Source organism: Peromyscus leucopus, chromosome 9 (assembly GCF_004664715.2).
Source record: "Peromyscus leucopus breed LL Stock chromosome 9, UCI_PerLeu_2.1, whole genome shotgun sequence".
Taxonomy (NCBI): Eukaryota; Metazoa; Chordata; class Mammalia; order Rodentia; family Cricetidae; genus Peromyscus; species Peromyscus leucopus.
In genome coordinates, this window is record NC_051070.1 from 108,178,541 (window position 1) to 108,189,964 (window position 11,424).

Below are 11,424 nucleotides of genomic sequence, written 5' to 3' on the forward strand. Positions count from 1 at the left end.
AAGAACTCTTTGGCGGTAGGGCTAGGGCTGGTCCTGCTCCTCTTCTTACTTGTAATAGCTATTAAATAATATATTTTCAGGGGGGCTGGAGAAATGTCTGTGCACGTAAGAGCACTTGTGATTGCAGAAGACCCGGGTTTGGTTCCCAGCATCCACATATGAGGTGATAGATTGTGTACCCTAATAAAATTTGCCTGAAGATCAGAGGACAGAATAAGCCACTAGATTAAACATAGAGGCCAGGCAGTGGTGGCACACACCTTTAACCCTAGCACCGTCTGGATCTCTGTGATTTCAAAGCCACCTGGACTACATGAGATTAACTCAGTCTAGGAGAGAAACAGCCAGGCAGTGGTGGCACACACCTTTAATCCCAGTTCTTGGGAGTCATATGCCTTTAATCCCAGCACTTGAGATCTCTTGCCTTTGCTACCAATATTAGGGAAGCACACAGGCCATTAATCCCAGCACTAGGAAGGAAGTGGAATGGCTGGGTGGAGAAAGGCATATGAGGTGTGAGGAGACAGGAACTAGACCCTTTCAGCCGGGGACTCAAGGGCTTTCAGTCAGAGGATTCGTAGAGATAGGCTCTTGCCTTCCACTGGGACTGAGGATTTGGTAGTGATAAAAAGTTTCTCTAGTGGCTTGTTCCTTTGTCTCTCTGATCTTTCAGCATTTACCCCAGTATCTGGCTCCAGCTCCAGGGGATTTGATGCCCACTTCTGGCCTCCTCAGGCATATACCAGGCACATATATGGTGCACATACATGCACATAAGCAAACATAGACATAAAAGAAATAAATCTAAAAAATGGGATTGTTCAAAGAGTGAAGGAAGACTCTGTTCTTGTTCTCAAGGAGTACACAGTGTGAACTGACAGGGGTTAATATCATAAAGCAACTCCAGCATCATGAAAAAAAATCCTAACATTGTACCTTTCCTGTGGGTAATTGGTGGGAACAGCAACTTCCAGGCAAGGCCTGGGGATGCTAGGACTAATACATGGATGGAGAGAAACTCTCAGGGGAATGGACCAGATGCTCACAGATGGACAGGTACATGGAGTCTACGGAGTAAGCTGCCTCTGCCTCCCGCCATTTCCCACCAGGGCACACACTCTCTGAGGAAGTAGCACCCTTTCCCAGGGGCTCCACGGCGTCCCTTGTCACCTCTGACCCTGGTTCCTTGCTCTGGATCACAGATGGGCACTAAATGGGAGTCATGGGTCTGAACCCTGATCAGAGACCCAAGAAGTGTCCTAAAGCAACAGCTCCATCTGCCAGGGCCAGCCTTCCCTGGACAACATCCAGACAAACCTTCCAGAATGTTTATTCAAAGAGTTTGCTCTTCCGAAGTTCAGAGAAAACCAGCCTCGAGGGGAGGCCTCTGAAGAGGCAGAACACCCTGGGAGAGCTAGCCCAGAGCTCTCTGATGTCACTGGGCACCACAATCCATGGGATCTTGTTAAATGTAGGGGCACATTATGTCTGCATGGGCCCCTGAAGCCTTGCATTTCAAGCAAACTCCTGAGTGACATGGAAGCCCTGGGCCACAGCTGTAATTGCCCATAGCAGGACAGTAGCAGGCAAAGTGACAGGGCAGAGGAGTTGGACAGGAGTCAGAATGTCTGTTTCTGGGGTGTCATGGAAGCCAGAGCCTTGGCAATGGGGTGGGAGCCTCTAATATGTCCCTGCTCTCCAGTCTTGTTCATCCCTCATGTCCTCACTGTAGACTAACCTAAGGCCACTCCCTTAAGTAAGGCGAACATCTCTGTCTTTATACCTAAGAGGACCTTGTAAATGCTCTTGGCTGCTCACATATTAGAGTCACTCAGAGGGTGAGTTCCAGCCAGTCCTATTGGAGACTCATTAGGGTTTCACACATTAAAAAAAGTTGTATGTCCTGCTGAGGACACTGGGCACCAGGGTTGGGTCCAAGTCAGTGCTATTCATGCGCCTCGGTGACATATGGTGGTTGCCCATTGCAGAGGCAGTTTTCAGAAAACTAGTAACTGATGGAAATGTTTCAGTTAATTGGAGGATAGACAATGCAGCTACATCGACCTATGAAGTGGGAACCCCCTGATTATCGAGGGCAGAGCTGTGTGAGAAAACATGAACTCCAGTGAGCCCACGTTGCATGGCAGACTATGAGAGAGGACTTTGCCACATCTGATTATTATAAGTTATGTATGGATGAAAAAAATCCAAGAGATCTGAATAGAAAAAGTAATCAAGTTAAAAAAATGGAGAGCTAACATTGAGCTACTTGGGAGCGATGAGCCACAGAAACAGCTCATTGTTGAAGATCCCTGTGATGGCAATGACTGACTTCTGAGCTGGTGTACCAGAAATGCTTCAGGCCCTGCACACCTTCCTGTGGAAGACTCACTAGCTGGTCCCGCCCTCCACCATTGGCAGCTCACTCACCATGCCCAAGGGTGGTGGCAATCCTTAGCCCATGCTCCACCTGTCTTTTCAGCTGACTTACTGTATATCTTTAAAATAATTGTAGGTGGAAGTTAGGTGTACGCTCAGAAGGATAAAAGTATTTGAGTAAGACAGTTTGAGGTGTGGCTAAGCATTCTTAGACTAATTAGACCTCTCACTTTGCCCTAACCACAAAATAGTGGAACAAGCAAATATGGAATAAGATAGAACACAATAAAGCAAGATTGATCTACAGGGCCAGGTCAGCCTGCGAGCACAGAAAGACCCGGAGAGTCTGGTCTAACCAGAGTGTGTGCATGACCAACAGCCAGGGGGCCCTCTGCTTGCATCACGCCTTCTAACCTAGGCTCTTATTGTGACAATAACTTCATTCTGAGCATTCTCCATTTAACACCCTGAGAATACACATTTAAATATACTTTCATCAGCATTTTAAAAAACTGCAGCAAGCATAGGCAATTTTAGTGCATTTTCAGAAAAGTGACCTCAAATCATATGGATATATGTCAGAAAAGATTGTGAATTAAACTGAGGAGTTATCAAATACAACTGAGACAGAAGTCTGGTACTTGTCTGCTTTCTTACGACAAATGAAAAAAATTCTAAAAGAGTGTGTGTGTGTGTGTGTGTGTGTGTGTGTGTGTGTGTGTGTGTGCACATGTGCATACAGGTACCTGCAGAGGTCAGAAGACAGCAATGGCTCCTCTGGAGATGGATTTATAGGCAGCTGTGAACTACATGGCATGGATGCTGGGAACCAAACTCAGGCTGTCTGCAATAACAGTGCAGACTTAACCTCTGAGCCATCTCTCTGGCCCTCACATCCCTGCCCCCAGTACTGGGGGTTGATTCTTGGACCGTGCATGGGCTAGGCAAGTACCCTTCCACTGAGCTATGTCCCGAGCATCAGACTTTAACATGAGCATAAACACCCCGGGAATCCTGTTAAAGTAGAGATTTTTCATCCCACTGGTCTGAGTGGGGTCCCAGAGTCTGCAGGATTGATGCCGCATGTCCAGGGACCGCACTGGGAGTGGTACCAGGTAACTAACACTGGTGTAAACCTCCTCCTTAGAAACTAAAGGGAACATAGCCGGGCGGTGGTGGCGCACACCTTTAACCCCAGCACTCGGGAGGTAGAGGCAGGTGGATCTCTGAGTTTGAGGCCAGCCTGGTCTACAGAGTTAGTTCCAGGACAGCCAGGGCTATGCAGAGAAACCATGTCTCAGAGACAAAACAAAACGAAACAACAACAACAATTAAAAAATTTTTTAAAAAGAAATGAAAGGGAACAATGTGCAGCCTGACCTCCTCTCCTCAGATCCCCAAGGCCAGCTGGACTGTGACAGCACGGAGCAAGCCCCTCTCACACCGGCACCAAGTACTTTGGAACCGTGGCTTATATGGAGACGCTTCTGCCGAATGGCAGGGGAGGGATCAGAGGAGGCACTGTCCCCCATGGCCACACCACGTGGGCCTCAAGGGCTGGAGGCACGGTGCTTGTGGATTGCCTTCATGACGTGGCCAGCTAGGCCAAGGTGCAGAGATTTGCTGATGATGTTGGGTTTTGTCCCTCTATTTCAGTGGGAATGGGGAAGCTGAGTCCCTGCCTAGTCCTGTTTTCCCCCTCTCTCTGCTTCTCAGATTGCCTTCTGACTGACTGATGCTGTCGGCCATAGCTCCTTCTCTGCTTACAGGTCAGGCTGTTAAACTCACAAGATGGGCCAGGAGTCATCCCGTGACTCACTCACTGCCCGGCATGCCCCGGGCATCACAGGGAACTGAATGAACCCTGTCAATTGTACTGCTTTCTGCTCCACAACACAGCTACCAGAAAGATGCTTCCCCTCCCTGCTCTCATCCTGGCTCGGGCAAAGAGACGCCTCCCCAGCCCCCCTCTGGCCTTCAAAGCTGGGGAACACTAGAGCAATGTAGCCCTGGTTTCGGCCTGGCTGCGTGCTAGAGCCACCTCCCTTGGATGGGTCAAATATGAGGTCAGCACCAAGTCCAAATGTCACATGTGGTGGGTGAACCAGCCGTGCACATAGTTGGGACTCGGTGGTGTGACCCCTGGCTGCTGAAAGTAGGGCCCTTGGACCACTGGAGCTTAGCATCTCAGGCTGCAGCCCCCACCTCCTGAATCCAGCTCTGCCTGTCAACACACTGCTGTATGTTCACAGGCATGTTGAAGTTCGAGGATCCCTGCTCTGGCCGACCTGGCCCAGAGAGCTGACGTTGACCAGAGTTCCCATAGCATCTCAGAGCAGCGGCAGTGCCCAGGAGCCCTTGGAGGATGCCTGAACCTGTATTTCAACAAGCCTTCTGGGTGCTTGGAGGGCAGCACAAGTATTAAACCAGAGCACAGAGCCCCTGGACTCAGACACTCAAAACACTCCCTCCCTGGGGGCCTCTTTGATCTTGCCCCCCCTCCTTGTCTACACTGGAGGCCAGGGCAATCAAGGAGGGGTGGGGGCAGGGGAACTGGGAGAGCTTTGCAAGCTGTCAGTGCTGTGGGACCCTGGTGACCAGGACGTTCGTGACCCTTGGCCCCTCCGTGACAGCAGCTTCGGGTCTAGCTAACCCCTTGCCTCAGCTCCTGACTCCCATCAAGGGTCTTTCTCTTTATTTTGTCTGTGTATTCTAATTTGTGTGTGTGTGTCCCCTCCCCATAGTGAGTTTGAACTGTCCTATAAAGCATGGCAGTGTGTACAGTTTACACCTCCACCATGGATGTTGTCTTGGGGGCCTCTGTGTCTGGCTTCTCCCCTCAGCAGGGTATTCACAAGGGCTCTTTGAAAATGGATGTGTCTTCAGAGCAGCTGGAGTGCCCAGGAGCCATGGAGGATGTCTGAACCTGTAACTTCAACAAGCCTTCTAGGTGATAGGATGGCACCATAAATATTAAGTATTAAGCCAGGTGGGCATTTCGTAGGTTGTATCCAGCCCTCTGGTGTCCTGGGATGAGATGCTGGACAGCTTCAGCTCCTAGGTCCTACTGTGGATGCTGTGGTAGTCATCCACCTACGTGCACTCAGGGGCCGTGGGAGATGGCTGGCTTTAAGATTGGCAAACTTAAATGCTTTCAGCCTAGGTGACTTGCCCAGGTCTGGTCTGGAAATTGCCAGACTCAGAGCCTATCATGATGGTTAAGAGCTTGACTTTGGCGTCGAACAGGCTGTCGGGTCACACGGCACCAATCTACTCACCTTTCTACATCTTGATCTTTCTCATCAGTAAAATGAAAGCCACTGCACAGATCTGTGGAGCTGATTAAGGCAGTAAACCCACGTATTGAGGTCTCTAGTGTGTACTAAGGGCTCACTAAAGGCTCACTAGAATTTTACTTCTCTTTCTGGAGACATTTGTTCTGAGGCAGGGTCTCACTGTGCAGCCCAGGCTGTCCTCAAACTCATAATACTCCTGCCTTCACCTCCCTTCGCCAAGTGCTGGAGGCACAGGCATGTTCCATCGTGCCTGGCCCCAGAGCCTGTCTTTTGGCTCCCTTTACTCTAATATTTAACTATTTCAGTCTTGCATTATCAGAAATTCCCTTGAATGCCCCCTGTGCAAACTGACCTCCAGCCAATGCTCCTAGAGGAGATCTGGAACCCAGCAAGGGGGCTGACAAAAGCCAGCGTGGGGTGGGGTCAGGGTGAGGGTTAGAAGAACATATCTGGGTTAGGAGTCGAGGAGCTTGCAGGAAGCTTGGAGACTGGAAGAGTGTGGGACAGAGGACACCAGAAGCAGAGGTCTCCTGGCCCTGGTAGGAAAGCTCAGGTCCCTACACAGCACACAGATGTTTAATATGTGGGGTTTCTTGTCTTTGCACCCAGTGGAAGGTGTAGGAGAGGAGAGCACCGCCACCTTGGGTAGTGGATGGGGCCTGTGCCTGGCTTTGCAGGGACTCTTCAGTCTCTAGAAGCCTTCAGGAAGTCTGGTTGCATACGCAAGACGGCAGCACTGACTGCACTCTCTGGTGGGGACCAGCAGAGGGCGATGTTCACCTCTGCATAGAGCTGGTAACTGTGAGACCCATGGGATGGAGATCCCAACTATATGTTTCACTTGAGGTGGAGAGGTTTCTTGACTGCCAGAGTCTCTCAGTGTTAAAACGGAGCAGGTCCCACACAAGTGAAACACACTGGTTACCATGGAGGGAAAAAACAACCAGCAGAGTGGTCTGCCCAACATATACGCAAGTGTACAAGCTTGCTTACATCAAACACAACTGGTATATCTGTATCTGCTTATACCACCAACCCCTCATTCGCACATGCACATCACAATACAAGCATAACACAACATCACACTTGAACACAAGTACATGAATGACCATTGCAAGAAACATTTACAACGCATATGCTAAACACTTGTAACATATAACACACTTGCCCCATATATCATGAAAAATAAACAGTTTCATGACATATACATATGAATAGAGGCACAGTACATGTGCACATCACATCAAACACACAGCATATACTATAGGTATATGCAATATACTCATGCATCCCATACATAGTACATCTACACCTGTGCATGGCACTCATGCCACAAAATGTACCCACTTTGTACTGTACATACAACATATCCATGCACTACATAATAAATGCATAACACATGCACATGTGTCCTACATACAGTGCACTTACAGCACATATACAACACATACAATAATTACAACTCATACAATATATATCCTGGCACTGCACCCACAAAGGCATGTAATACATATGAAACAGTCACACAGCACAATACACACTACATAAACACATATAAGACAAACACACATCAACACACACACAGTTCCACATAATACAAGCTCCAATGTACAAGAGATGCACTACACACATGTATGTACTGTACACATCAGCAAACACAACATGCATATATACATTACACCATACCAATACAGCTCACTCCTGTACCCTACGATGGGTGGTATGATCCACATACACAACCTGCATATACCAAACCCCAAACTACTATACACATGTGCTGCACACAGCACTCATCTATTTAATATACACAGCATAATGTACACTCAACACACAGTGCATATGTGCACAAGCACACATGCAGTTCACCCACAAGTGTGTATATGCAGAGTGCTCTGGAAACCAGAGTCACATACACACACACACACACACACACACACACACACACATTCCCAAAGCCAGAGCCAGTGTTTCTGGTTTACAGAATAAAGATGTTCACTCTTGCTCTCAGCCAATGAAAATATGCACGGAAAGAACTGGAAAGTTGTTCCTTCATCCAGAGGTCGTTTCTGTACCGGGTAGTGTGTGCTGCATGCTGAGACATGCAGGACACAGTTGACCTTCTGCAGACCCTCGGCACAGTGGGGAAGCCGGCACTGCCCAAATGGACATGCTGAGGGCTAGTAGTGTCTGAGCTGTGAGCCCAGAGGGAGCCTGAAACTGGAGTGGGGAGGTTCCTGGGCAGATCTTTTAAACCAAGGTGTGAAGTCAGCGTGGCAGAGCTGGGACTATGGGCAGGCGAGTGCTCCAGGACACACAACCTAAGGAGATCTGTGCTCTCTGGTGATCAGTGGCTGAGCAGCCAGGCTGAGAGGGACCAAGGGTCCAAAGAGTCATGGTCCTGCTCTCAGCTGTCACTGCACGTGTGTCCTTTTGCTTCCAGGGGTAGAAGATATGCTCGCTTTCCAGAAAGCTCCATAGGTAGGACCCTAGACCACTCTAGCTTTCCAGCCACATTGCTTCTGGACTTGAGGAAGCAATCTCTTGTCTGTCTCTGTGGCTGTCCATGGTGGGAGGGGACCAGGGGCTAGAGATTGAGTTGCCACCTCCTTGGGCACAGATCTGCATGTCACATACACTTCCCACTCCTGGGGTGGGGCACCCGGCAAGCTGAGCTGTGGTCAGTACGTGAGCTCTCGGGCATGGGAACTGTTCTTCTCTTGCTGGGACTGAGAAGGGTGCTAGAGGGTGGGGCTTCAGACTCAACTGGTGCTGAAATGCCTCAACTTAAATTTCGACTTTGACCCTTATCAGCTGTGTGACAGTGGGCAAGTCAAGGGCCTCTCTGTTCCTTACTTTCCACTGAACAAACCAGGCATGAAACTAACCTAGCATAAGGCAGAGGACTCCCTAGGACTTTAGGGGCTGCACATGGAAAGCTTAGATTAGAACCAGGAACATGGCAAGAAGAACCTAAGCATTTCTTGCATTTTTTTTCAATGCATCTTTGATCCCAGATAAAGGCAAACACTAATAAGAAACCAGTGTGAAAAATCAAACTTCCAGCTGGAGAATTGGAAGAAGCCTTGAAGAACTTCTGCTTCCATCTCCCTATTAAAGCCATGTGATCCAGGGGGGATTTATGGTGGGAATAGAACCCAGGACTGGGAAGAGAGTCAACAAGTGAGATTTTTCTCTCCTTCGGGAGTTGTTAGCGGCAGATTTGTGGATCTGAGGCTTCTGACTGAACAGGTCTGAGATGGGATTTGAGAATCTTCAATTCTAGTGTTTCATCATCAAGGATGATGGGACCCTCGGGACCACATCTCAAGCAGCACTGTCCCAAGGACAGGAGAGGCAGACTACAGACAGTCAGCATGCCTGACTTTGCTACCACTGAATCACACACTTAGACCAGAGAAGGGAATGCAGGGGCCTTACTTACATTGGGTGCCGCACCTCAGGCAGGACTCTCCTCAGGGGCAGGCGGGCACTGAGTGCCATGTTGAGGCCATCTGAGTTCAGGCTGAGTGGGGTCAGTGTCTCTTCTGATTCCTCCCCATCCTCCTCAGACCTCCAATCCCTCTCAGGGGCTTCCTCATCCTGCCTCCTGCTCGGGTGTTTGATGAACTGGTAGCTGCCTCGTCTCCTGCCCTGGCTCTGATTCCTCCTAGCCCTGGGTGAGGCCACAGCCACCAGCAATTGATCCTCCTGCAGGGAGATAAAGGGCGGAAGACCATCCAAGAAGCTGTACTCCTCACTCTCATCCTCAGCCTCCAGAACCCATTCCTGGGAGTCTCCAAAGACCAGGGGATACCCAGTGTCAGAACTGTGTTTGCCAGTCTGGGCTGTGACAGCCTGGTGCAGGGTGGGTGGGGGAGGATGCAACATGGTCACCATCATCAGGACACATCCCAGTGTCAGGAAGAGCAGGAGGAACTGGAGCCTGCAACAGCCGTTCCTGGGCCGCTTCCTCAGGAGCATGTCGCAGCCGCTTGCCCAAAGCAACAGGTCCTGATCAGGTCTGCTTCCTTGTCATACTCCAAGTACCTTCAAGCTTGTCATTGAGCCTGGGCTGTTCATTCCAGCTGAGAGGCTTTTTGCCAGTCACCTGCTCCTTTTATCCCATCTGACATTTGCCAACAGCATTTGTAAGATCCACTTCCCTTGGAATCCGAAAGCCACAGGAGCCCGGGGCCACCCGGGGTGCTCTCTGGATTTTGTGAGTTGTCTTCTGAAAAGGGTCTGCAGTCAGTCGGTCGGTCTGTTGCTTGCTCCCCTCTCACCCTGCTCTTGTCCGTTCTGTTCTGGTGGCTAGTCCCATGTTCCTTGCCCCCTCTGCATGAGTGGCCAGGTTCTATGGGATGTCTGAGCTGCTGGGGATTCAGTTAAGCCAGGATGACAGACACCCTCCTTTGGACGACTTGAGTCAGGTCAGATCAACAGATGTAAAGCCAGCAGGCACTGCCCGATTTCCTTTCACACATAGCTCCCGCTCTGCACGAACCCTCTGCCAGACACAACGGGAGCCAAACATGCGTCTGGCTCCTGGTCCTAATGCCCTCACTGTTCCAGGCTTTGCACAACCACACAGCATCACCCCAAGAGCCAGTTAAAACAAAAACACAGCATCCTCCCAGGAGTTAGACTTGAGCTTCATTCACAGGGAGGCATCCTCTCCCCACCCAGAGGAGCAGGAAGGAGAATTCCCTCCTGGCTCGACAGGCTGCCAAGGTGACACAGATGCCAGGAGCCAGCTGTCTGTCAGCACCTGCAGCCTCCCACAGCAGTCCCAGCTCTGTTGTGCTCTTTCCTGAGGCCCACCAGCCTTCCCTTTCTAAAAGTGGTGGAGGGGGGGCTGGGGAGCCCTTGTCAGTCCAGCTAGTTGGATCCCGCAGAGCACTTGGAGGCAGAGAGGCATGCTCCAAGCTCTTTCAGTCTTCAAACTCCACTCAACTCACACATGTAATGAGCAGCGACTGTATGCCCCCAAACTGTCCCCTGGACCAGAAGCATAGCACAAAGAAAGCCAAGCTGAGACCTCATGGAGCTTTTATGACAATGAGGGAGATGAAGAGATGATTCATTAGAGTATGCAGCGGGTCAGACTATGTCAAAGGTCAAGAAGAAAAAAAAAGTGAGATAGAGATGGGAGCTGGGAAATATGGGCTGGGGGCTGGGAATCAATCTCCAGGTGCACTCCAGTTTTCCTGGGAAAGCCAGCATCTGTGTGAGGAGAGAGCTGGGCAGAAGAAATGTCAGAGGTGAGGTTCTGAAAGGTGTAGGCCTGATGTGTGGAACAGCAAAGAGCCAGTGTGGCCAGAACAGCACAGGCCAAGCACAGCATTGGGGGAGGAACAGGATGGGAGCAACAGGAGGCAGAGCATGATGGGAGGCGGAATAATGAAAAGTGAGGTGGGGCATGCTGGGAAGTGGGGCACAATGGGAAGTGGAACATCACTGGGGGTGGAACAATGGGAGATGACCCACAATAGGAGGAGGAGCGTGATGGGAGGTGGAGCGCAATCAGAGGCGAGGCAATGAGAGGGGGTATGAGGCAATGGGACTGAAGCAAAGGTGGGAGATGGGACATGGTTGTGTGACAGGCACATGTCCACTCACCCTAGAAAAGGAACCCACAACTGACCAAAGCAATGATTGCACCCAAGTCCGGCTTGGCAGGTCAAGGAGTCATTACTGGGGTCACTAGCAGGAGTATGGGTCAGGGATGAGGATGATGCAGAAAGGCAGC

The 11,424-nt window shown here is 50.2% G+C and overlaps 1 protein-coding gene across 1 annotated transcript in view; it reads right to left on the reverse strand.

The window, feature by feature from the left end:
• The window catches only part of Galnt15 (polypeptide N-acetylgalactosaminyltransferase 15), a 36,388-nt gene extending 26,013 nt beyond the window's left edge, over positions 1-10,375 (reverse strand). The window contains exon 1 of the mRNA XM_028891265.2: positions 9,118-10,375. Within this exon, the coding sequence (XP_028747098.1) occupies positions 9,118-9,656 (539 nt within the window). The 5' untranslated portion in view covers positions 9,657-10,375. The remainder of the gene's footprint in view (positions 1-9,117) is intronic.
• Positions 10,376-11,424: the final 1,049 nt, after the last annotated feature.